The following is a 27,628-nucleotide window of genomic DNA, read 5'->3' as shown; positions in this document are numbered from 1 at the left end:
GCGATACTGACTTTGCAAAAATCATGTTATTTATTGTGTTTAATGTTTGAGCATACGAGAAATAGTCGAAATTGGGTTAAAGAAACCGCTTGAAACCCGAGAGTTCCTTGACCGTATTCAGGCCAAGAACGGTCTCTTTACCTCAATGAAATACATGTCTCGGATTTTGTGCAAAATTGCATTTTTCAATATCGTCGCAAATCCCACGTTAAAATTCATGTTAGAATGTTGTTTTCCAAACAAAATGCATGGATTCATGTATCGATGACTCTTTCGAGGCCATTTGGGTTCCGAGGGTATTTTGGTCATTTTGATTAAATTATCATCGACCTTCCCGGACCCGTCTTGGTCGCCGTGTCATGAATTATTTTCATTAAATTGAGCTTTTTGGGTACTCCGACTTCATTCAGTGGATCAATTCATGATCTGTCTGATTATTTGTAACCCACACATTTACTGCATTTGGCATTTAATTTTAAGTTGTAAATTCACAAACAGGTTAATCGGGACACTCACATGATTAAAACCACTTGGCACTGATAAGTTTGTATGAATTGGCAATTAACTGATAACTCGCGTCGATGAGTTGTCAAATGACGTTAATGCCATTTTCAAAACTTGTTTATTTCAAAACCCGAAATGCGCAGTCCGATGTAGCACGGACGTCTAAAAAGGACTTCTGTGTCTCAACTTGAGTTTTTACCTGATTTCAGGTAACTCAGGTCATGATACAAAAGATCTTTCTAGATTACTTCCGGTTAGATCAATCGGTTCTTTGACTTTTTCGGGGTTCTTGCATAACCCTGGACGATCCAGAGAATTGGTTGACATTGGCTACAGGCCGATATTGCCCGCACTGCGATGTTTCCCTTTTATGAAAATAATTTTTAAATAAATGGCATAATCGTCTTTTCACAACCTAGCGACACCCCTAGTGTTAGCTTAACAGAGACACTACAGCATTAGGATAAGAATAGGCTACCTGTTCAGGTGCAGGTTCATCTGCAAAGCCTTTTCTTATCCACTGATGGGTTTCTGTCATCCTATCTTAGACTCGGACAACTAGAACGGTTATCTATGTCACAAAACATGCAAAAATGTTAATTAACCTTTCACTCAACCTAACCAAAAACTAGATAATGGTTAGGGGAACTCTAGGTTCCAAATCTATAGTCAAAACATGAGTTTGGCTAATTCAGTGGTAACTCAGTGTCACAATACAAAACAATTTTTAAAAGCGATCCACACACAAAGGACTTGATTACAGACACCATGTCTATCAGGTCCTTGAAATAAAGCCGAATGCAAAATGTTTTACACGCGTTTGCTTGTTTAACATATGACATTTGCTTGCAAAATACCCTTGGGTTAATAATATGTTAATCCACGTACATTTGGCATTAACAAACACATTGTCTGCAATCTGCACGTTGTTTGTTACTTTTCTGCTATTGTTTGTCCATGCGAGTCGAGCCTGACCCATAGGACGGATTGTACTTAGTGTTCAATGCCCTAACCATCAGTCACAGGGTCCAACGCCCTATTCACTGAGAGCGCATGTTGAATTTCAGTTTTTCGATTTTTCCCTGAACTCACGGCAAGTCGAAGCGGAATAATAATCGAAAGCAAGCTTACTGGGATTCAATCATTTGCAATTTGTATTTATTGTTTTTCTAAGAGCATTGTAAGAATTTATTTTGTACATTCATTCTGTAAGAATCCCAGTCGGTGAGCGAACGGTCCAAGAGTCGAATTAATCGAATCGGTCCAATGCTTGCCCAGACAAGAGTAATCCCAAGATTTCGCGGTTTCGGTTCACGTAGGAATTCAAACATCATAGTTTGATGAACTGGAACGCAAGATTGTAAACCGGTTCCCCGACACACGGGTCTACTTCTCTATGGGCTTCTTAACTGACATCGTTTAGTTCACCGAATTTCCGGTGTCAAAACGTGTACGCCGAGTGCAACCTAATTCACGTGGTAAACAAAAACAGCAAGCCTAGCAAACCAGAGTACCGAAAGAGCGTACGGGATATATGCTCGCACGTAACGTGAACCCCCGAACATGGACTTTCCGGTTCCGCACAGACCAATGCCTTAGCAAAACTAGGTGTTCCATACCCCTAGACCTGGGTAACTTATCCGCCCTCGATCTTCGGGTCGTAAAATGGTAAGTGGCGACTCCTTCTCACGCGTGTCTGTCACGCATCCCCCAGAAGGTAGACACTCCCAAGCCGCACGAGCCAAACGCGCACATGCGAGCCCCGACGAGAGTCCACATTCAGGTCCGTACACCTATCAAATTAGGACCGAATCGTGATCAACCTCTACGATGCATAAATAAGAAAGTATAAAATAAGCCAAGAGTAGCTAAAATTGGGAGTTTAAGAATACGTCATGAATATTTATTGAGCATTTTGGGACAGAAGAAGACATTTGAGAGAGCATTAGCATTCTATTGAAGAAAGACACTATAGGAATTCCATTAATTTCCTTTCAAAATAATTCATCATAAACAACAAAAAAATATGTCGAAGATGACACGCACAGAACCGTTGATTCTGCAGAATATCGGAATTACGACCTTCAATCCCTATTGATTCTTCAAATTCCTAGGAAATTGGCATTCAACTCAAATCAAATCTGAGAATTGGACAAAGAGCACGAAAGCTCAAATGTTTATTGATAATAAAAAAATAATTGTCTTTAACCCTAGGGTTTTACAAAGTTTAAATAGGAATTAAAACACTTAAATTGCACGAAAGACATAAACTATTACTAAAATTGCAAAAACGCCCAAAAAAACATTGAAATGCCTTTTTGAGCCCCTAAACGATGGAATTCACCTTAAATCTTGTCATTTCACAGCCACAGGCTGTGAATTGTGCTCTTGAGACCGTTTCCTTCGAAGTAGGATCATCAAAACCTGTTTTTCTCCAGGTATCGATTTGTCACGTCTTCTGCTGCATCAAGAGAGGTGCCCCTTTCCGACTTATTCTGATGGAAAAAAAAAATGGATGGTCAAAAAATTCTATAGTTTGTGTGGATAGAAGGGAAATGAAGGGAAAGGAAGGGGAAGTGAGGAAAAGTTGTATAGAATTGGACAAAATCCCATACAAAATCCCCTCCCCTCCTTTCTCTCTGTTTCTCTCTTTGTTACCGCATTATCAGAATATCAAGGTGGCTCCACAGTGTTAGGTAGGGCTATAAATTCGGATTGGAATTTTGAGCCGTCAATAAGTAATATATATTAGCGAGCAAAATCACGACAACAATGAAAAAGTTGAAACATAAACTCTCTATGAGAATTACACAAAAAAAAATAAACTCTCCATCCGAATCCAATAGGGATGGTTAGATGATTAAAGGATATGACTTTCTTGGACAAGTCTCAAATTCGAGTCACCCCGAAAGCCATCGAAGAGAAAACTGCTCCCTATTGGGCCACCTGCACGACATGTGACCGAACTGATCAGTTCCGTGAGCTTGCAAGGTGTTTATGTGGATAATAAAATTAGTCGAACGAAATCTGAACACCCTCATTATCCAAAAAAAAAATATGTATGAGACTTGTTGCCGCATTATCAGAATGTCGGAGGTGGATCCACAGCTGGCAAGTTGGGCTGTTGATTCAAGTCGGTATTTTGAGCCCCATCAATAATTAATATGTAATGAAAAAGTTGAAAACATACATGATTGTTCTCTTGGAAGGTCATCCCTAGTTGACGGACATGGAAGATATGCCCATATGGAAGGCTAGCCACCTTTTCTATGGCCAACCTGTGTCGGTCTGCCTCTTTGCTATTATATTATTGTTCCAGCCAAGTCCACATATTTTAATGGAGGAGGACAAAACACACATGTAAACCCATCTACACCTTTTAGGATAAGGGAATGGTTGCAAAAAGAGAACAATGGAGAGTTCAAAAAACTACAAAAGAGCAAGTCCAAAGAACACACCAATGCCCCCGTTCTCAAGACATGGTCGGTCACGGCCATCATTTCATGTGGGTGGAGACGAAAATGAATACATGGATGCAGGAAGGATCCAAGGATGACATATTCATGACGTATAAGTATTTCATTGCATTAATTGTACCATATAGCCTAACGTTGACACTTAGATTCCGACCTTGATTTTTTTCATGAGGTATCCTAACGTTAATAGTTTGATTTTAAATCTATCCCACTATAAAACTTTCGTCCATTTTTTACGGAATGCTGACGTGGCCCATTACATGGAGAGTGTGGGTTTCAAATCTATCTCAACCTTTTAATATTTTTCCATTTTTATCCCAACCTTTTTATTTTTTCTCAATTTTATCCCAATCTTTTCATAATTTCTCAAATTTATCATAATCCGTTGGGATAATATTGAGAAAACAGTAAAAGATTGGGATAAAATTGAGAAAAAAAAGGTTGGGATAAACGTCAGTATTTTCGTTAAAAATGAATTGAAGTTTTACGGCGGGATAGATTTAAAACCAAACTATTAACGTTATGATACCTCAAGAAAAAAATCAAAATTGGAATAGATCTAAGAATAAGTGTCAACCTTAAGTTATATGGTGTAATTTCCCCTATTTCATTTATTTGGAAAAATGAATATTCTTCTCATTTTCAACCGAGATCAACTACCATAGAAATAAAGTTTTGGAATCCAACTTCATCCTCCTTCGTGTTAAGATAAGAGTGAGATTTTGAAGTGTCACAATTGCACTTTATTAAATAATATGTGATTTAGTTATTTATTTCTCAATACTTGACTCCATGAAAAGGAATGGGGCATGGTTCCTGATAACGAATGTAGCATTATATTATATTATATAAGGACATGAGAGCAAGTCCGTTGAGTAGAGGGGGAGAGTGGATGGATTTTTGCCACCCGCACCGATCTCTCTTTTTATTATATGTAATTATACAAATTTCTTTTTTTTTTCGGTGTGTATCACTTGCTATTCCGAAATTTACTAGGTTCAATTAATTTAGATTTGAACGAAATCGACCCACTAAGGGATAAACCAAATCGTGATTTTTTTCTGATCACAAAACTTGCACCCGTGGCTTACCTAAGGATAACAAGCGCTGACTCACCTAAAACCAACCTGACCAATTCACGCTGATGAAAAGTCTATTTCAATTCCTCACCAATTTTTCGGTTCAACAATTAGTCACCAATTTAAATAGTCACTTTTTATTTGTGATTTTTTGATGTGTTCCACTTAATATTTGAAAGTCCACTAGGTCCGATTAATTTAGGATAGAGTGAGAATGACCCACTAAGGAATAAATCTCTCTCGAAAATGGTTTTCTTATTAAAAATATCATATAATATCTTTTCATAGATTTCAATGTTCTAACAAATATCGATTGAGAAAATAGCTTAACAAAATAGAACATAGCTGTATAATTATTATAACTAAATTTCAGACAAAGTATAAAATGCTATTATGTACATACTTTTTGAATTACAAGAAATATTTTTTCCTTTATTAGTACGAGAAGGCCTATAAGCATTCCAAATCTATTATTTTAGGATATGGTAATCATATATGATTAAAGGGGTGCTACAATAATAATTTCTTAATATTGCATCAATCTAACAAATTATTAGAGAAAACTTTTGTACCCGCGGCGAAGCGCGGTCACCTTCTCTAGTTATAATATATGCTCCTTAAACTTTAATTAGGTTATTCTATATTCTAACCCTTAGAAATAATTCAACTTGGAATGTCTAATGTCATGTGATATGTCTAAAAAAACTTCTAGTTGTACATAAAAGATAATGCGTAGTGAAGCCTAACATAACAAATAATTGGATCTAAGTATAACATCAATGCAGTTACGTAAACACCTCATTCAGGCCTGGGCTAGGTCTATCACTCAGGAAGCACATCGAACTAGAGAGCAAACAAAAGCACGCGGGCATTACACAACAAAAGACGGGCTTTGAAGATGAAACAAATAAGTTCTCAAGTGCTAAGTATTTAATTTCTACTTTTAGTGCATATTTTCGAAATAATACGGGATAATTGGTAAAATTTCCTTCTCCACCCGTGTAAAACGAATTTTGAGATGTGACGCCTACTCTCCGGAGATCTTGTTTTAGAACCCCAATTACTCATATTTTTAACAAAAAATGCACATTAATATTGTCCAATTAAAACCCTTTTGCTTCATATAAGTTATTTGGTAATATAAGTTATTCGAGACGGAGAAATCGATATTCTCATATAGCGAGAAATATTCATGTCGACGTGTTTTCCAGTCAAAAACTACTTTTTGGACCTGAGGATATTTTTCGATAACTTTTCTCTGGTCAAATGTGCCCTAAGATCCCGAAAGGGTGACAATGAAGTTTTAAAATAAGTTTGAGGGCAGGCACCCTATTATTCCTGACAAAACCAAGTCAACTCGAAGTAGTTGAACTGCCTTCCGCCAAAATGTGAAATTTAGGATAGAAGAGCAGTTGCAACCCGCGCCTCCACAGTACTTTAGGCGCGGTTGGTAATCGCGCCCGAGGGATTCAGATGGCCAGCTGTCATGCGTCCAACCTCACGAGTTTCGTTATTTGCAAACGACTCCCGACTCCCCTTTATCTATAGATAGAGGGTTACTTTTTGAAGAATGAACTTTCAACCAACTTTATGTGCTAAGATTTTGCCAAAATAATCCTAAAATTCCTAATTATACCTATAGTTCTTATAATCAGTAGGATTTTTAAGAGCTTAATTCCCGATTTTGACGATTCCAAGCACGACGATCTGAAACTTAATCGAACTAAGGTAGGAAAGGCACTCAATGCCTCTGGTTAGAACTGAAATCGAGCTTTCTAGCACGTATTTTGGTTGACATGTATATATTTCTTACATTTGTGTATAGATTAGACTAATAGGTTGTGAATTTGTGTATATCAGAGCCTAATTAGGATTAATCGAGTAGTATCATGCTTAATTAGGATATGACTCGGTTAAATCAAGCTTGATTGTCTTCGAAAAAAAACCAATTGCATGTTAATTGGACTTGATTTGGTGTTAATAGAGTCAATTTGTGCATAATATGTGTAATTAGTAGTAATTAGCTTGTATATGTGCTAATTAGGTTCTACTTAGGCTTAGTCTTGCTTAATTACTTGTGATGATATTCTGGTCATGTAGTAATTAGGTCCAATTTATAGTCAATTACGTTCAATTCGGCTCAAATTGTGTGTAATCGGACCAATTATGAACTTGGTTGTGGGTGATTAGGCTATAATTTGCATAATTAGTCGAAATGGGCATGAAATTGAAACGTTATAACATTCTTTACTTTTCTGTAAATTAGGCTTAGATGAGTCAATTCGATGATTTGTGGCTCGATTAGACTTAGTTAGGTCTAACTAACTTCCTATTATTTGAAATTAGGCTTAATTAGGTTTAATTGGCCTTAGTTAGCTCAAATTGGTCTCCTATGCATGCTGAAATTTTTTTGCTGAATTGATCCGAGAACCAATTGGTTGATTTAGGGATCGATTAGGCCTAATTTTGTGCTAATTGTGTTGATTAGTCACTTCCATTGTGTAATAAGGCCTAATTGTGACCATTTGTCTATCGGTGAATAGAGCCTTTGTATTATGAATGGTAAGGTGGCCGAGTGGATTAGTGTCCAATTAGATTTGATTTTGCTTAATTAGAGACTAATTAGGGATAATTAGACCGGTTAAGGTGAAATTGATCTAATTAGTATTTTGGCCATAGGAATTTGAGTCTAATTAGATGTTCCTAGGTTGGCTAGGGTACATAACCCAGTTGTGTGTATTTGGCCAAACTTGTGTTTGTATTCATTTGTAATAATCATGTACACTTAACCTAATTATATGGGACTTGGGGTAAGCAGATACCAATTATAGTGTCTTAGACCCTTAGGAAGGTCTGCATGACCTTGAGCGTGGATCATTAGGACCCGGAGTCCCTTGAACCGGTGTAAGTCAATCATTTGAATTAATTGGACTAAAATCCCATTTTGTGTGAGAACTAATTAAAAATGGTTAATAACATATATTGGCACGAATCATGGGGATTAAGGGTAAACCCACTAATCGAGTCCTAGGATCTAAATTGAAGGTTAAATTGACCTTGAGAGGATTAGGACCACTTTTGAAGATTTTTGGGGATTAATTAACTAATTCATGTAAATATGGCCTTGTAAATAAAATTGGGGAAATCGGACAAACCGTGAATGAAATGTGCAGAGATAGAAAATATACTTAAAATTTATTTAGGTTAGTGGCCTTAGTCCCATTTTCCTCTCTCGGGCCACTAGCCCATTTCTAGGTAGACTCGGTCACTTTGTGAAATATTGGCTTGAATGTATAGCCTATATATAATGGCCTGAAGATATGCCCCATTTCATTTTCATTTGGCCCGAATGTGTGGTCTATGATTCAGAGTCGGCATTTATAATTGTATATTATCACATGAATCATGCCCAGTCTGTAATTTGTAATTTATTTCCTCATGGATTCGGGAATAAGACCTCACCCTAGGATTAAATAACTTGACTTTAAAATAAAAAGTGTTAAAATTCGATAGGAGCCCGGAAGGGTACCGAAATGACGAGTTATTGGCCTGTATAACAAAATCCCGAACTCACTTCTTTGGTTTAAAGATCGAGTCAAACTCAAATTCGTAAGCGGTTAGTGTCATGATTACTTAGGTGACCTAGGTGACTCACCAGCTAAATAAACAATATAATGACGACTTCAATCTAATTGGTTCCCAAGTAACATGGACTAACTGAATTCCAAGTTGGGGGCGGAAGCCTAAAAATCATGTTGTGTGACAAGATATAAATGTTGTTTTAGTAGAAGTGTGGTTAAGCATTGCACAGAGGGGCGGTTCATAAGAATCACAACCATAAAATAGATTTTTTTTCATTGGTATCCGAAAACTTAATGGGCCCCGACTAATCCCCGATTAATCCAATTAAAACCGGATCTGCTCATTAAGGGGTAAAGTTTTACTTGCTTAGATTTTTTTTTCATTAACAAGATTTGAACCTGAGATCTTGTTTAAATATAATAAATATTGAACCACCTGAATCGAAGTCAATAAAATAGACTTTTGATGGCATATAAATTAAGGTAGTATTTGATAACACCAAACAAGTGTATAAATTAAATTTGCAGTGGTTAGTCGCTCACTTGAGGACTATATTTTCCGTATATGCAACGGTGCTCCTCAACTTAACCTAACTTATAGATCAATTCAGTTTTTGGTTATGTAGAGAAGAGAGAGAGAGAGACCAAGGAAGTTAGGCCACCACCACAGCTTCGGTAAGACTATACCAGCGAGATCAATGGTCGCTGGCGACCTTGCTGGTATTGTATATAGCTGGTCGATGAGCCACCATTGGTGCATATTTCCTTAACCAAAGTCTTGCTTTCGGGTTTTATAAATGAAAAAATTCATAATTTAGGAGAGTTTTTATCACTATATGAGTTGACCTCACTTGAACATAGATTAATTAAAAACTATTGGGCTTTTGAGTATCGATATTGCAACCTGGAAAAAAATTAAGGGTACCAAGGGGATTTTTTTTATTTGACGCGTTGGGAAAATTATACGTGAAACCGAACCATGTACTTTTACTAGTAATTTGAAAAAAAAAACATTAGTTACTTGTGGGATAAAGGTGAAATATATATATATATATATATATATATAACATATAATGAAACACTTTATAAGATTCTATCACATTAGATTCAAGACATCACGTATGCTTGACACGTGGCAATTTGAATTGCTTATATGCTAGTCACATCCATTCATTAGATTTCGCCATATGTCAATATTCGCCATGTGTCAGCCATGTGACTATCAAGACTTCTCATATTCTTCACACAACGACATCTTAATAAATTACAAATAAATTAGTAAAAATAATAAATTATTAATATTATACTCGTATTCTTGACATATTGACATGGCGGAGGCAGAGAGATGATAGAATCGGGTGAAGGGATACATATAGCATTTGAGAAGTCTGAAATACCACGTGCAAAACATATCTGAATTAAAGTTTTAAAGCTCATATAGTTGAATCTAACGAAGTATTCCAGGCACTATATATATATATATATATATAATTATATATATATAAAGATTTTATCGAATGAATATCCTTGATTTAAGTGTTCACATGCCCAACCAAGTTGGGCTAACTCCAGCTCTCTCTCTCTATATATATATAATTTTTTTTTTCTGTCCTCAGATAAACGTAACGTTCTCATTTCACAAAATTTACTATAATCTCCAATATATAAAGAAATTTTGCATACTTTAGATGCACTTGATAGATAAAATTATTAAAACTACCCTCAATATTTTAATTTATGGCAGATTATTAAAAAAATTCGTGACCGCCTGCATAACGCATAGGCGAGATGAGTAGTTTTATCCTATTTGGTGCTATTTATCCTTAAAGTTATCACACGTGAAAGGTGGAATGAGAATCAATTTTTTGACTAAATCGTTTAAAACTTAATTACCAAAGCAGCATATACAGGAGAGACGGTATGCTTTTCTCTCGATTGGGCGTGCTAATGGAATTAGAGTTTATCTCCAAAGGGAAATCACATTTGTGTTTGCTAGAATCTTTTAGGTCATTTTTTGTTTTTATTTTTTATTTTTTATTTTTGGCTAAAAGGCAATAAAATTCTTTCGGAAATAACATATCCCAGGAATATAACTAGCTTTTTGTAGGCTTATCATTAGATAAAGGATAGACAAGAAAAGATAGCATTAAACAAGGATTACCACAAAACTACCTCAGTGAATTATTTTAAATGGATTACTGTTTATTTCTTTTAAGTAAGGTCTCAGATTCGAGTATTATAAATAGAGCAAATCTATTATTGGAAGAGTTTTACAATTTCAAGGTCAATCCAGTTCGTATTGATTTAGTTAAGACTCATTCGACTTTCAGATACAAAAACGCACTTGAGAAATTCAGAAAAAGAAAAAAGGACACAGCAAAATGATCGGGCTTTTCCAATAGATAGATGATTTGCATGTGCTCTGATCAATCAGGTCTCGAGTCAAAAAAGCAGAAGAAAACACAATATCCACAATAATGTGATAGTCATATAAAGTCCTTTGTATGTGTCGAAAGATGTTCATAAAATTTAAGAAAAACAGGAGGAAGCCGTTAGTGTATGAGACAATAATACCGCGTTTAATTACCTAGCAAAGCCAATTATTTAATGGGAAACTTCTTCGAATTAAACGAAATGGTCTCTTTTTTGATGAATATTCAGCTCGTGACTTCTTGGTATACCGCCAATTTTTCTGCATCTGATTTACTATATTATAGTATATATGCCCCTGAAAGTGCAATTCTATTTAATCGATTTTGAATTTTATAAGCACAATAGCAAATATCAACTGAAGGTCGATGAAATTAAACGGCCAGATCAGTAATACCATGCACTTTTCTCAATTAAAAAAAAAAAAGCAAGCTCAAGTTTCCATTGAGTAATTGCAGAAATAATTATTGGTTTAATACGAAATTAAGGACTATACGAGTAGACTAGTTAGCCAGTTTTATGGGCGAAACAATAGATGTAATCAATCAATTTATTGATTAAATCTAATCGCGTTCAAACATCACTTATTTAGCCCTGACCACGGTATGTTTTCTAAAGGATTTCGCATTCTTGCATGTTCATGCCTTTAAGTTACTTCCACGACCATAAATGACTTCGAAATTTCTGAGAGCTGCCTCTGTACCGCCTAGCTTTTGCAGATGAAAGGAGTCTCTTTATTAAGTAGGCATGCCAAATGGCAAATATTTAACTCAGCCTTCATAAAGGAGAATTTCTATTTGTGATGGATATGTCCATTTCCCTAGTTGATAATATCGATTTCAATTTGTTTATTATATCATCTGCTACGCGTGTGTACATTGTTTATCCTAAAATAAATGGGCACTTGATGGTCAAGCTTAAGAATCCGTGGCACTTACTTGTAGTCGTTAATTAATTGTGTAAAATTTTAAGTTCACCACAGTCCATTTCTCAAAAGGTTAATCTTATTAGAAATAGGATAGTTTACTTATTTATCTACAAATACTTCTTCACGTGTGAGTTGGAATCACAAGAAACTAACTGCCCGTTTGATTTCACAATCTGATTTTAAGATTTTGACTATAACTTTAAAATTATTCACTACACAACAAAAGTCAACAATACAATTATTACTTTTTTATTTTTCTTTAATTTTTTTAACCATTCAATTCAATTTTTAATAATAAATTATCTCTACTATTAATTACTTTTTCCACAATTCAACAATACAATCATTACTTTTTTTCAAATATTCATTACTTTTTTACATTTTTTCTTATAATTCAACATCACGATCGTTACAAATCAATTAAAATCAAAACTCAACTCAACTCAACTAAAAAACTAAACACACTATAATTAAATAGAAGGCATATGTGTCCGTGTTGCTGTTTTTTATTACAAGGGAGGTCCATAGGTTTAATACAGTAAAATAGAAATTATAATAACTAATAAATGAAGCATATATAGTCCTACTGAGTATCGAACTTATAATCTCTTAGTTATCATGCAAGAATGTACGCCACTACGCTATAACTACTTTGATATGTCAGCGATGTTTTGAATATGTTATGTGAAATTTTGATATGCCCATTAAATCTCCTATCCGTTCCGTATTGCCATTTGTTTGTTATGCATGCAAGTTGCTAGTTTTATCGGTCTAGCCTCTTTGACTAGCAGAAAAGTGAGACATATATTTAGAAGGGGACCTAGCGTAATGACATATACTTTTATTTGGTTAATTAAGAGATTATATGTTTTATTTTTGTGATGGGATTATTTAATTTTCTTTATTAATTATTTGATTTATATTTTTTTGTATTAGGCGGTGATCGTCCTTTAAAAGAAACATATATTGTGATTTTTCTTTTTCTTTTTTAATTTTGTTTTATAGTTTTGCGTGAAGACATAAGCTTCTGATTAGATCATTAAGATGTTCAGAGTTGAATTTCACATTACCTGAAAAGACCTCTCCCCTTTAAATGGAAGGTGCGGACAGCGGTCTCAACTTCGAGCTTGATCAGACATGGATAATAATTGATGGAAATAAATTCACCATGCATACCAACTTACATAAATAAAATCTTGAACCCAAATAATGTAAATGTAAAAAATTCACGATTAACTTTTTTTTTTCGGTAGTATGAACTGTTTTTCGGTAGGAAAATTCACGATTGACTTTGCCGAAAGAAAAAAAAAATTCACTATTGACAGGCCCTGAGTCTAATCATATTTAACTTTGTTTATATAGTAAGGAAAGAAACAAAGAAAATAAAATATATGCTCGCTAGACCACATGTCATAGTATTAAGGTTACGTATGTCGCCTTCCTATGATTCAGATATATCAAGTGCAACCCAATAACAATCGAGTTATAAGGGGAACTAACTTTTGTCATGCGCGAGGGCAGTCCATTTGAGGACTCTCTAGTGCGTGTCTAGCCACTTAGCCTCATAACGCGTGCAGAACGTACATGCACCAGCTCCTCTCTTCCTGCGTCCTAAACAAACCCCTGACCTCACGGTTGAAGACATCGTCCTACCACTTCAACCTCAAACTCTTAGAAGATGCAATTCTTTTTTTTTTTTAAAAAAAGAATAATAACCGAAAGAAAGCTTATGGACCTAGCAAGGAATCATAAAAGAAAAAGAGATTCTACCAATAAGAATTTAATTAAAAACCTTGAGTGAAAAACGATATCGTCACTTTTAGCTGTAATATTTTCAATGAATCTTTTCTTTTTCATATTTTTTTTTCCTTTTTGGAAAGGAAGGATATAATATTTAAAATCTTTAACTATAATTATTGGCAATATATTCATGAATATTTATCCAAAAATATATTCATAAATTGGGAGTCGTCCAATAATTGTTTAGTAAATTCTCGCATATATAGATACGAGGCAAACTGGAAACGTAGCACGAGAGACGATCACTCATCACACCACAAAACCACCCCAACTTCTTCTGCTCCCCTCTTCCTCTCTCCCTCTCCATAAACCCATCCCAAACATATCAATGGAGCCAAGTACTGATCCTAATAACAGCAACAACGCAGTGGCGAACCCGAATGTTCATCACCACTGCATGGACATGGAGGCTGAGATAACCGCCCCGGAAGTCCACAAGGTGGTGGCGCCGCCTCCGAGGACCACCCTCCAGAAGCTCAAAAGTCGGCTCAAGGAGACGTTCTTCCCCGATGACCCGCTCCGGCAGTTCGAGGGGCAGCCGCGGGGGAAGCGGTTCATCCTCGGCGCCCAATACGTGTTCCCCATCCTCCAGTGGGGCCCCCATTACAGCCTCCAGCTCTTCAAGTCCGACATCGTCGCTGGTCTCACCATCGCCAGCCTAGCCATCCCTCAGGTCAGTTCATCGATCGCCTGCGTCCCTGAGACTGATCCCATTCCAGCATCGGGCTCAACCAAGTTTAGATAGATCGGTAGACATACCACGTACGGTTCCTTCACATGTTCAGACATGCAGGGTCGCTTTTCGGTTATCTTCTCAAGTCGACTGAATTGTTTGAAATCAGATAGCATAGCAGTGCGACGAACGCAATCGCACTTTTCAAGTAGTTTCAAACTCTCTGTTTTTCGAGTTTCAAACTCAGTATGTCTATCTATCCATCTATTTATCACTATATGAAGTCCTCATCAGTAATTGCAATAACGATTACGGATTACGGATGAAGACAGGCAGTTGGAATTACGTGAAGTAATTAACAGATCCATAACTGAATACCAATCAATGAAACAAACGAACTATTTCTTCTTGTTTTTATTATACTAAAGGCGGGCAACCACTTTACCTGCTGCTGGTGAACATGAAAACGAAGAAAATTCTTAAATCTTTTTTATGAAATCAATTTCGATTTTCTTCAATAAGTTGATCATAAATTAAAACTATATTATATATATAAGTATAAAAAAATAGAGATTAGGGAACTTATCCTTTTATTTTGGTGTGCACCCCGTATCCAAAAACATAAAAGACTCTGACTAATTCAATTTGAGAGATCACGTATTAATGATTAATTTTCATTCTAATAAGTGCGCTTTTTGGAATTCGAATTGTATTCTAGAAAGTGCACTAGCATTAATGGTTATCCTTTTTTTTTGGTAGGCCCTTTTTTTTTAGTAATTTATCTATCTAACTGTTTATTCAATTATTTGATTTTTGTTTCCTTTTTGGGTTTATTCAATCAGGGGATCAGTTACGCTAAGCTAGCAAGCCTGCCCCCAATCGTGGGCCTCTGTAAGTTGTTTCTTTCTGCCACTTATTATTTCCATTAATTAATTAACTAGTTAAGTAATCACCAATCGCTGTACTGTTCCATTGTTTTGCTTGTCTTTTTTTCTTTTTCTTTTTTCTTTTTTTACTTTATATATATATATATATTTATTATTATTATTTTTTTTTTAATGTTGGCGATGGGAGCAAAGATTCAAGCTTTGCTCCACCGTTGGTGTATGCGGTGCTGGGAAGCTCAAGGGATCTAGCGGTGGGCCCAGTCTCCATAGCATCACTGCTAATGGGGTCGATGCTGAGGCAAGAGGTGTCCCCGACGAAGCAGCCTCTCCTCTTCCTTCAACTCGCCTTCTCTTCCACCTTCTTCGCCGGTCTCTTCCAAGCTTCCTTAGGATTTCTAAGGTTAGTAATTATTACTTTACTTGCTAATGATCATTCTTAGTCACCCGACTCACTCCAATTCCCGTCATTCATTCATTAGGATTCTACTTGACTATCTAAAATCTCGAATTCAAATCTTATTGTAAAGGCTGTGAGAAATAATATTCATGCATGGGTCAAGCTCAACTAGATTTGTTTGCTTGAACCAGCCCGGTCAATAAAGAATCAATAGGCTGCATTAATGTTTTGTTTTGAATGGAGGTATATATAAGAAAGGGACGCGAGGGGAAGTTTGTAATTTGCATAGAGCCTTTGAAAAATTCGCATACAAAAAGTATATCTCTCTTCTCCCTTTTTCTTTTCTTCAATTTTCTTCATCCAAATAAAGGGCAAGAGTTCGAGAGATGCTGATCTTCAGGCAGAAAGGCAATTAGAAATGTTCGGTGGGGTCAATACTAGAAGTTTCTAAATCACAAATGGCACATATTTTTCTTAAATAAGATTTCGAAATATTGAAAACAAAAAAAAATTAGAAAATTATAATAATTTTATTTTTTAGTAGACCAATTCGAATCAAATCTGAATCTACGCCTAAAAAAGAAAAATCAATTTTTAGTTGCGATGGTGGTTTTCAGATATAAGGTGAAAGAGATTAATCTTTTCTTGACCAGTGACAGGATAAATTAAGCAAATTAGTAGGATTTGGAGGTCAATCAATTAATCATGTGGTTGTGGTTGCAGATTAGGATTTATAATAGACTTTCTATCGAAGGCAACTCTGATTGGGTTTATGGCGGGGGCTGCCATCATAGTGTCGCTGCAGCAGCTGAAGAGCCTCCTCGGAATTGTACATTTCACCCCACAGATGGGTTTGGTCCCTGTCTTGTCCTCTGTTTTCCACCAAACCAACGAGGTACCATCTCATCTCATTGACTCATCCTCTCGTCTTCCTGACCACTCGCCCTTCCTTCTAACTAATTGCGCGAACTCCTGGGACCAGTGGAGGCAGGCGTTGGCCCCACCGCGCCTCCTCCGCCTTTGCGGCTGCTACTTTCTCTTTAATTTTTTCGAAAAATTACTTTTTATTTTCAAGTTCAAAGGTTAATTATTTTAGAAATTTAGATAGTAGTGTTAATTACTCTTTTTCTAGTTCAAGAAAGAGCTCATTTATAATCCTTTTTAACAATAAATTGAAGGATAATTGGGTAAATTTTTATGTTGTCCTAATAAGATATTCTAAATTGCACGAAACCAAAGTTAAAAATAAGACAATTCACTAAATTTAAGATCCTATTCTTTCCTACTATGAAATACTGTGAGGACTAACAGATGCAATTTTAAGGAATTTATCTTATCCCGTCAAGGGACGAGATGAAAGGCCCTCAACCCAGTGATGGTGGGGTAAAAACCCCCCATCCAATAGCCAATCCAACTGTAAATTTCAAGATGGGAAAATTCCGGAACATGGTATGATTGTGTAGGACTATAGGATATTATGATCATCATGATATACTACAAAAGTTAATGTATGGGAAAGAAAGATGAGTGCAAACTTGTTGGCTCGATTAAGAGGGTATCAATATTGTCGACCGGCTGTTATATGATGTGACATAATGGTCGTTATTTATGTTCTTTGTTCTAATAATTATAATGCAATGGTTGGACCAATTTTGACCCAAAAATAATAATAAATGGCCTTCGCACTCGTTTTAATGAATTGTTGTGGCAGTGGTCGTGGCAAACGATATTGATGGGCGTCTGCTTTCTCGGGCTTCTCCTTCTTGCTCGCCACGTGGTACGTTCCCTTCTTTGCAATCTGCGTGCCTCTCTCTACGGTATTGTACGTACGTGCCTCTTACCAAGTACTGACCTCCACAGATCAGATGGCATCTGCTTTCCTTGTGTGTATATATTTTTCAATCATAAGTGAGGCTGCGTGTTAGTAATAAGACATAAGAAAGGGACACGAATCGTATGTGCTTGTGGATTTACAAAATTTAATTGTTTAGTCTTATAACGACCTACATTAATCGAGTCCTAAAAGGTGGGGATTTGCGCTAAAAGCACTGTTATCAGAACCGAATCAGACCGGACAAGGTGCCCGGTTCTCTGGAAAATCGAAATTGAACCTTTAGACTGGTGATCCTATTCAACCAGGCGTTTTTTTGACTAAACTCACACGAACTGGCCGGTTCTATGGGTTTGTTTTTATTGAAAAATTAATATTGCATGCATGGAGACTTGAAGCAAGGACTTGAACCTCCCTAAAGCCACATGCCTAGCCTCTTATCCATTTAGGCAGTAGCCATATTGGTTTATTTTTTATCATTCTTTATCTCTTTAAGCATAATAAAAGAAGAAACAATTTCAATAAAAAACTTTCTTTCATTCATTATTTTAATAATATGAATTATTGTGTATATATTTAATATATCATAGTCTTTCTTAATTTTATATGAATTATTTATTATTTAATTAGACGTGCGGTCCGACCCATCGAATCCCTGGTTGAACCCATAAATCCGTGAACCCATATCTCGACCGGTTCAACGTCTGGTCCGGTTTTAATAACACTGGCTAAAAGTCTACTCGACCAGTATCAAAAGTCAGTTCCATGTCGGAAATGAACGAGATTTTGGTGAGCTCATATGGCTTAAAAACATCCATATATATCTTCTGAAAAGCACTTTTAATGGATATATCAACACTCAAATCCCCATTTGAAAGGAGCAGGAACGGACCCAGGATTCTGATCGAGGGGGAATGGGTCAAAAGAAAAAGTAATTTTACTAAGTTAGAAGAACGAATATAAGTAATTTCATTAAAAATAGAATAAAAACTCAACTCAATTGCCAAAAACTCAACTCAATGAATTTAATTGTCAAAAATAATTCCTAATTAAAAAATTATATTTTCGCACGTATGTAATACTATTATTAGATAATCATTTTTTACACAATTGCCGATTTTTCTCACAATCAACCTTCCCAATTTATTAAACAATTTCTCCATAATTTCTATTTACTTTATCGGTCAACTATCTATAAGATTCAATTTAATCAAATTTTCCCATCCTCTTTATTTCTGTAAAATTCGTCATTCTTCTTTTGTTCTACTCATAAGTTTTTCAAATCCAACTGCTCAACTTTTGGTTAATGCAAACAAGAGAAAGAAAGATATTTTATTTTTTGTCGAAAATGAGTAGCATAATAAAGTCACATTGAAAAGAATGAATATACATTAATTATAAAAATTTATATAATTATCAATTTTGCATTTCATAAGTTAAATAAATAAAATTTAAAAAAATTAATTGTTACTTTTATTAAATATAATTTGAAGGCTGCATCTTAAATTTTTGTCTTAGGCTATCGGCTCTCTGAACTTTCGGAACAAGGGTTTTAGTGAGTTTATAAGGCCCAAGCACCCATCTCCTCGAAGAAGTGCCCTTTTCAAAGCACTTATCCTCAGCAGCTGATCGTGTGTTGGCTTCCTCTTCCATGCTCGGGCTAACCACTACGAGGTGGGCTTCCCCTTTCGCACTCAAGTTAGGGGAACTAATACAAGATACACTTTTTTTTTAGTGTGAACTCTGATTTCAGAATCTCAATTAGGTCTCGACTAATCTAATCGAGTCGAGTCGGTCTACTAAGGAGTAAAACTCTCCCAACGTGGATTTTCTCAATTTACAAAACTCGAATTCGAAACCTTACTTAAGTAGAATAAACGCCGAACCACTTGAACCAATCCACGTTAGTTAATACGAGATGCACTTTTGATAGCTCTCACTTTTACGCCCGGCATGGTGTGAGCTTGCATGACATTATATATGCAAAGTTTCCTCTCATATTTATCATTATCTCAGAGAACAGATTTGAAACACTGCACACGTGTATTTCTCTCATTTAATTAATTTCACATGATGAGTCTTCACAGTATTCCAACCTACGCATAAGGTGGAAGTGTTAGTGAATAAACCCACATTGTATCTAAGAAGGTTAGCTTTTAATCTCACTCTCATATATGCAAATAACCTACAAAGTGATTAAACGGTACAAACTTAACCAAAACTTACCGACTTGCCCTCCATTGAACTCCTAATGCATTGATCACTTTGTTTCGTAGATTATCAATACCACTCCACTACAAGCCCTTTCGCTTCTCTTGTATACATATTACCCTAAATAAATTACTGGAGCCACCATTACAATAATTCACTCTTTATAGAAACGACAATTGAAACGAAAAGTTATGCCTCAACATGATTTAGAGACAAACTTTTTTTTTGTCTTTGAGGGCTAGTCTCAAAAATTCGTTGCAAAATAATGAGACAAAAATTTATGTCTTATCCTCGATTGGGACGAAAATTTGAGATGAAAAATTCCGTCTCACAATTGAGACAGAAAGAGAGATCGGGCTTTCTGTCTCTCCATTAGATAGAGAATTCCGTCTCTCTTTCCGTCTCAATCGTGAGATGGAAAAATTCCGTCTCAACCTCATAGACAGAATAAACCATCTCAATTTCCATCTCAATCCTCGAGATCGAAATCTGTCAAATGTGTAAAAAAATAAATATATCATTGTATCGGCCAAGCTTGACGGGGGCACGAATTCAAGGGGTGCAATTCACCCTTTCTCCCTAATTATGTGGGTTTTGCACTAGCGGAGACTCGGACCAAGATTTTTATCTTGGTACGCGTGTGTGTTGCCGCCTCAACTACTTTCATTTCTTGTTCCCTTTTAACATTTCATTATATTTGTTATACATCTGCATATTTTTATTTTAAAAATAATATTTATTTTTCTACTACTTGTTTGTTAGGTACTTCAAATTATTTTTATTTCTTTACTTTTATTGTAGTTTGTATCTTTTTTCCTAATACTATTTATTTATCTCTGGTCTGTAATTTATTTATTATTTTATCCATAAAATTTTAATGTACAATACATATTCATCTATATTATTTTGATATGATTTTAAACTTTGAAATAGATTTTTTTCTATAATTTATATGTTATAACTAGCTATACATGATCTCATTTACACTCAACATTAAAACTAACATTAGTAATTAATAACTTATTTGATACAATATGCAAGTGATCAAATTATTTAATTTTATTAAGTGTGAAATCCTAGAAAATTTTCGGGTTTTACATAAGGAGATGAAGAAGATTTTGAATGAAAAAGAAAAAAAAAAGATTGGGAGAAATAAGGATTCGAATTTATAAGAAGTATATGTATCCATAAGAACGAAAACTGAGATAGAATTTTTCGTCTCATCCATGAGACGGGAATTTGAGACATATTTTCATCTCATCCTTCTTGAGATGAAATCTTTTGTCTCACGTTCTCAGGCTATAGACAGAAAAGGAGATGATATTGCTCGTCTCGCATTAGTGAGAGACGGAACTTGAGATGGAAAATTCCGTCTCATCATATTAAGACAAAAATTTTCGTCTCTTGATTTGTCTTAAAAAAGAGAATGAGGTGTACATCCTCCTTTCCGTCTCTTTGATAAGATGGAATTTGCCGTCCCAATTTGAAAATTTCCGCATCATCAAATTTAGACGAAATTTTCCATATCTTGATCCATTTTTAGAAAAGAGATGGGATTTTACGTCCTCTTTTCTGTCTCTTTGATGACAGAAGGAATTTTCCATCTCAAAATTGTCTCAAAATACCATCTCTACAGAAACAAATTCCTTTAGTGCACCCAGGAAAGGCTTGGATCCTTGTAGTCAACACCTGGGTCGTTTTTATAAACCGACCTTAGTAAAAGCTATTAAGACAATAATCGAGAAAGATGATGCGGCTATCAAAGAAGAATATCAAGAAGAATTTCGGGATTCAATCAAAATAGAAAATCGAAAATTTCTCTTCTCTGATAATTGCTTAAATAAAAGCATGGAATTAGTATGTTGCACTCTCCCCAATAAATAAGTCAGAGCTAATAATTACAGGGCACATACACCGTGCACTGCCTACAGGGGAAAACAGGCCTTGTGTTAAGATTACTAAAAGAATTTTTAGAGATTTTTTATAGACTATACATGCACAAGTACAATATATAATCACTCATAACTTGAGTATATTCTTATCATCAGGATCGATTTGTCTGGTTATTTTTAAGAGTTCAATGCAATGGTTTAGATCATTTTCAATTAATTTAATCATTGCCGAATTTCAAGAAATATAGTCATTTAAAGTGACTACAGAAGGTCCAATTGTTTACTAGCTAGAAAAGAAAAAAAATATGAAACTTAAATGGAGAGAAGTTTAAATAAAAAAATTTAATATGTCCAACCTCAAATAGTAAGTTACAATTAGATAGCTAATATCAAAATCGATGTTCCGTATTGGTGATTTTTCAAATGTAGCTATTTGTTCTGTATGCTTGGAGGTATGAGATATAATGCAATGTGTGCAATTTGCATGCAATATTGTTGGCAGAGCATGAGGAGACCAAGGCTCTTCTGGATCTCGGCAGGGGCCCCGTTGTTGTCAGTGATCCTTTCCACCCTCGTCGTCTTCGCATTTAAAGCCCAACACCACGGCATCAGTATTGTAAGTATTTCTTGCTTTCATTTCTCTAATAATAATGGGCAAATGCCCAGTTTAGTCTCTATACTTTCATCTTTGGACCAATTTAGTCTCTGTTCAATTTTTCTTTTTTCCGATAATGAAAGGTGTTCAGACTTCACCCAACTAATTCTCACGATCTCACGTGAACACCCTGCAAACCTTATGTCTGAGGGTAAGTCTAACAAAACAAGGCATGCAGGTAACCAAATAGAAAGTATTCTTGTGGAGATTCGAACTCAAATCTTTACCAGTGAAGTTGGCCATTCTGCCGCCGGCCATCCCATTAGCTTTCCTGTTCAATTATTAGGCTCAAATGAATTTCTCCAGTTTGAGTAGTTGTGATTTCTTTCTCACTAGGCATTCTTTTATATTGAAACTGAATAGAGTATTAATTTTTCTCCAAGTCATCCCACATCATTACCATTGACTGCATATGGACACCAAAAAGGTTTTAACTAACCCAATTCAATTAGTTGTCAATATCTCTCCTGTATTAAGGGTAGATTTGGGACTTTAGTGAATTATGGAATATTTCAAGTAGGCAACGGTAACATGGAACATAATGTGGGGCCATATCAATGCAAAAGTTGTTTATGAATTTATATAATGTCAATTTCCTAAGGGGAGGACTAATAAAGCTTAAAATCCGAAGGACAAAGGATTAAATCGGGCCCAGATATTGTGCAGGGACCAAATTCGTCCTAGAGCTAAATAGAGGGACCCGCTGAGGCATGCATTTTCACTTTTCTGTTTCTTCTTCTTCTCAAATTATCTAGTGAAAACTTTGTGTTTTTGTACGTGGGGTCTGATGTTTATACCAGATTGGCAAGCTACAAGAAGGGCTGAACCCCCCTTCCTGGGACATGCTGCACTTCCATGGAAGCTACCTTGGACTTGTCATGAAAACCGGGCTTATCACTGGCATCATTTCCCTCACGGTAATCAGACTTTATTCTCCGGTGTGATTGTTTATTATCATAAACTTCCAAAGAAGACTGTATGGAACAACAAATGTTGAATTCATACCGGATGGATGCCTAGGAAAGATAAAGTTTTTTGTATGAATTGTTTACTATGATTTGTTGCGTGGTTCTCGATCTAGGACTTTCTAAGACATCCTAGCTATTCCCTCTTCAAGTAAAAAGAAAAAGGCAGCACATTTTTGAGCGAAATTGAACTATTGGTTCCTGTTCTTCAAAAAATCCAATTTCCAGGATCCTTTTCATTTTGTCCCATGGTTTAGATGATAAATGGATTTAGCACCAGTTGGTTATGATTTCCGGGAAATCCATCCCATTTAAGGGAAATGTTGTGAGACCACAATAGTACAGAAGACTTATTCTTAACTGTCCCATTTTGTGACCGCTGGGCCTTCTGCCTTACACATGATGTCTAGCAAGGTCACAAGTGGTGGCGGTCTCTTCAATTAGATACTGAGGCTGGGTAGATCTCCAACAAAAGGTCATATGTAAATCTCTGGCAAGGCCGGTGGCAGCCATTGCCCACACCACTAGGACCTCCTTCAATGCCTGCTGCAGCATGCTGGTCCAAGTCTTGGTGAGGTCTCTGACATATGTGGTGGATGTCTATCTTCCATGAGGTTGGTAGGTGATGGTGAACGCACGGAGGCAGCCGCTTATGCAGCAGTTTTAGTGGCAATAGCCGTAATGCATATAAATTCCAACTAAAACAGGGCGAACATTTTCGTATTATAGTGTAGTAGATATAGTAAGAAGGTTCTGAAGCTAAATTGCTTCCTCTATATTTGAATTCTGATTTTCCTTCTAGCGCATTTGAGAGTTCTAAATTATCTGTCAAAAATTTGGTCCCTTTTCATTTCGTACCAAAGGAAAAGGCATTTCCGATCTCGTACCTACCGGTTGTTTTACCTATCATACAGGAAGGAATAGCAGTGGGAAGGACATTTGCTGCCTTGAAGAACTACCAAGTTGATGGGAACAAGGAGATGATAGCAATCGGGCTAATGAACATTGTCGGCTCCTCCACTTCTTGCTACGTTACCACAGGTTCCTTAGCAAGTCAAGGCTTACTTATTGTCTTGATGCCAAAGAAATCAAAGTTAATGTGAATGGGGGAATCACCAGATGACATGAGACTATTAAGTAGTCCAAGAGTAATGTGGATTGTGTTGTCAGACTGCTATCTCACAAATCTTCTGAATGCAGGTGCATTTTCTCGATCAGCCGTAAATCACAATGCAGGAGCAAAGACAGCGGTCTCCAACATAGTAATGTCAATTACAGTAATGGTGACCCTCCTCTTCTTGATGCCCCTGTTCCAGTACACACCGAATGTTGTCCTCGGGGCAATCATTGTCACAGCAGTGATTGGTCTCATTGATGTTCCAGCCGCTTATGCCATCTGGAAGATTGACAAGTTTGACTTTGTCGTGATGCTGTGTGCCTTCTTTGGTGTCCTTTTCATCTCTGTCCAAGACGGTCTTGCTATAGCCGTAAGTTTGCACGATCTCTCTGAGTTCAGTAGTTCTAAGCTTTTGCATTTCTTGTCAGTTTAAATCAATTTAACATTCTCGTGCACTTTTGCAGGTTGGAATCTCAATATTCAAGATACTTCTGCAAATAACAAGGCCGAAGACGGTGATGTTAGGGAATATACCGGGGACTGATCTATATCGGAATCTACACCAGTACAAAGAAGCAATCAGAATCTCAGGCTTCCTGATATTAAGTATAGAAGCATCGATCAATTTTACCAATACCACGTATCTGAAGGAAAGGTAAGCGCTTTTGAGGCACTCACCCCTCTATAAGCATGCCATACTGAATACTGGACTCTCTTCTCATATTGGTTACTGTTGAATTTTATGTAAAGAATTTCAAGGTGGATAGACGAGTACGAGGCAGAGGATGTGAAGAAGCAATCATGCCTTCGATATGTGATATTAGAGCTATCAGGTACATGGCAATTTCAGTTAATTTCAATTCATTTCTTCATGAGAAAGATAACAGTTTTATGTTATCCAAATATCCAACCCGTTTTAAGCAATTTAAATCACAACACGGATGTCTCCTCTTTGTTACAGCTGTGAGTGCCATTGACACGAGCGGGGTCTCCTTTTTCAATGACCTGAGGTTGGCACTGGAAAAGAAGAACATCGAGGCAAGTGTAAATAGCTTCCCTACAGATTCACTCAAATCCATAGACTTCTTTTCTGTTATATACGGAATCTCAGCATATTTCTTCGATTTACAGCTTGTGCTCGTGAATCCTCTCGGAGAGGTAATGGAGAAGCTGCAGAAAGCTGACGAAGGTAATGACCTGCTAAGACAGGATAGCCTCTACTTGTCTGTGGGAGAGGCAGTTGCTTCACTTTCATCTTCCCTGAAACCAGCAGCCCGAGTTTAAATTGTTAGTAGCTCTTGGTGCTGTAGAAGCAAGAAATTATTAAAATGTCTAATCATCAGCAGCCTTTGTGTTTGGAAATAATACATTTTTGACCCATTATCAAGGCAAGGCTTGTGACAATAACTGGTCAATTGAAAACAAGGGGGTGTGTAAGTGTTGCCGCATTCATCCGCGAAATCAAAAAGGTTCCGTGGGAGGTGTCCTTCTCGATCAGTATAAAACCGAAAGTCAGACCAGCCATATCCGTTCTTATATGAAGCGCTCTTATCCCGAAACTCATTTTCTGGAAAAATTTTAAGACAATTGTTTTGCTGCACTGATTTAACCTGATATATGAGGATGTGCCGGGACCTCCGTTCGTTTTCATACTAGTTATTACTCTGCCTCTTTCTGCTTTCCAAGTGAGCGTTACTCTTGTCTGATCATGGGATGCTTGAAATATATCGCTGCTCGCTGTGTCCATGAAGGAGCAGCAATTGCGAGAACAAGTGCAGAAGGGCGATGAGTGATCCATTCTGTTCTGCTCCTAAGGCGATCATCTGAGTTGTTTTTCAATTTTTGGTCATATTTTTCGAAAATGAAATGATCATTTTATAATTTGAGGTAGAAATTACTTCTAATCGATGAGGTTTTGCGATGGAAGCTAGGGATGGCCATGAGCGAGGATTCCTGAATGACCAATCGGGGAAATGTGTCCCAGGTTCCCGTTTTCTCAACTGGATTTCCATATAGCTTAGTTGGGAGTCCGATTCTAGCCTACTTGTTTAACGCGAAAATGATCGATTTCGGGTCAAAGTTTGATATTTGCACACAAAAATTTTATTTCTGGTATGTGCCACTGGTCAGCCCTGATCGACGCTAGAGCAACGCCCAAAAGGATAGGTTACAGCCAATTGGCACTTCCCCTACGCCTATCGACAGTTAGTTGATTTTCACATAGGACTGTTTCTAGTTTCTGGATTGATTTCTGCAATGAATAATATGGCATGTATTATTTGATAATCAGAAATCCAATAGACCACAACTAATATAGATTCAACCAGATCGGCTTAATGCACATAATATTCGTTATGGCAAAAGAAGGAAGGGGTTGGATTATGGCGATATGGAGAATTAATGAGGTGCCTCCATGAATACATGGCTAGTAGTCATGTATTATTCTTCTTATAAAGTGTCTTCGCGCGGCCTTTTAGTTTTACATACTTTAATTAATTTTTGGGAAAATATACAATGTAACAATGACTTATAGTATTTTTAGTTGACTTTTTAAACGTTATATGTACAATTTTACAACTAATAATCCATGGAGAGCATCAAATGTGAAAGAGCTAATCCATTATGACTTATTGATAAAAAAAGAAAAAAAATCCATTATGACTAACTGAATGTCCCCCAAAACTACAAAAGGTTCTTGTGGATGAAAGAGCCCCCTCATGAACATTCGGATTTATTATTTATCAATTAATATTATAAAAGTTAACTATATGAGAGTTAATGGAATGATATATATTTATGGATAGTGTAAAGGATGCAAAGAAAAGTGAAAGGGATGGTCGATAGAATACTATGCATAAAAGAAAAGTCTAAAGATGGATGTAAAAATACATACTTGGGTCTACACAGACTTAAACCCATCTGCAACCCAAAAACTTAAGCTGATAGGTTACTGGACTCAAGCCTCATATAAACTTATGGTTTCTTTCTTAATTTTTCCATGTGAGATAACGTATCTCAACACCCGCCCTCATGTGACAACGCGTGCCACATGCCCTTAAACACTCGCTCTTAACAACTAACCACGAGTCGGACATCCTCTTTTGTGCTTATGCAAAGGGGGACAAATATCAAACTAGCCCTGAGCTCCACACTCGGGCATAACTAGAGGTGCACCTTTAGCTACCTTGAAACTGAACTAGGC

The 27,628-nt window shown here is 36.3% G+C and overlaps 1 protein-coding gene across 1 annotated transcript; it reads left to right on the top strand.

Moving 5' to 3' along the window:
- Positions 1-14,010: 14,010 nt before the first annotated feature.
- Positions 14,011-25,894, top strand: LOC116201809 (probable sulfate transporter 3.3). Its single transcript, XM_031533226.1, has 13 exons — positions 14,011-14,471; positions 15,314-15,362; positions 15,551-15,758; positions 16,479-16,650; positions 17,467-17,532; positions 22,192-22,305; positions 23,145-23,261; positions 24,224-24,350; positions 24,510-24,796; positions 24,891-25,081; positions 25,177-25,259; positions 25,388-25,464; positions 25,558-25,894. Exons 1-13 carry the CDS (start codon positions 14,127-14,129, stop codon positions 25,708-25,710), a joined length of 1,989 nt encoding a protein of 662 aa, XP_031389086.1. The 5' UTR covers positions 14,011-14,126; the 3' UTR covers positions 25,711-25,894.
- Positions 25,895-27,628: the final 1,734 nt, after the last annotated feature.

Source organism: Punica granatum, chromosome 3 (genome assembly GCF_007655135.1).
Source record: "Punica granatum isolate Tunisia-2019 chromosome 3, ASM765513v2, whole genome shotgun sequence".
Classification (NCBI taxonomy): Eukaryota; Viridiplantae; Streptophyta; class Magnoliopsida; order Myrtales; family Lythraceae; genus Punica; species Punica granatum.
Note: the sequence above shows the minus strand (reverse complement) of the source record. Positions and strands in the feature narration are given on the sequence as shown.

Bases quoted from the DNA above. Each gene is read 5' to 3' on its own strand.
- LOC116201809 (XM_031533226.1), top strand. From the start codon at position 14,127: ATGGAGCCAAGTACTGATCCTAATAACAGCAACAACGCAGTGGCGAAC. The intron at 15,363-15,550 runs GTAAGTTGTTTC...ATGGGAGCAAAG, and splicing joins GCCCCCAATCGTGGGCCTCT to ATTCAAGCTTTGCTCCACCG. The intron at 24,351-24,509 runs GTTCCTTAGCAA...TTCTGAATGCAG, and splicing joins TTCTTGCTACGTTACCACAG to GTGCATTTTCTCGATCAGCC.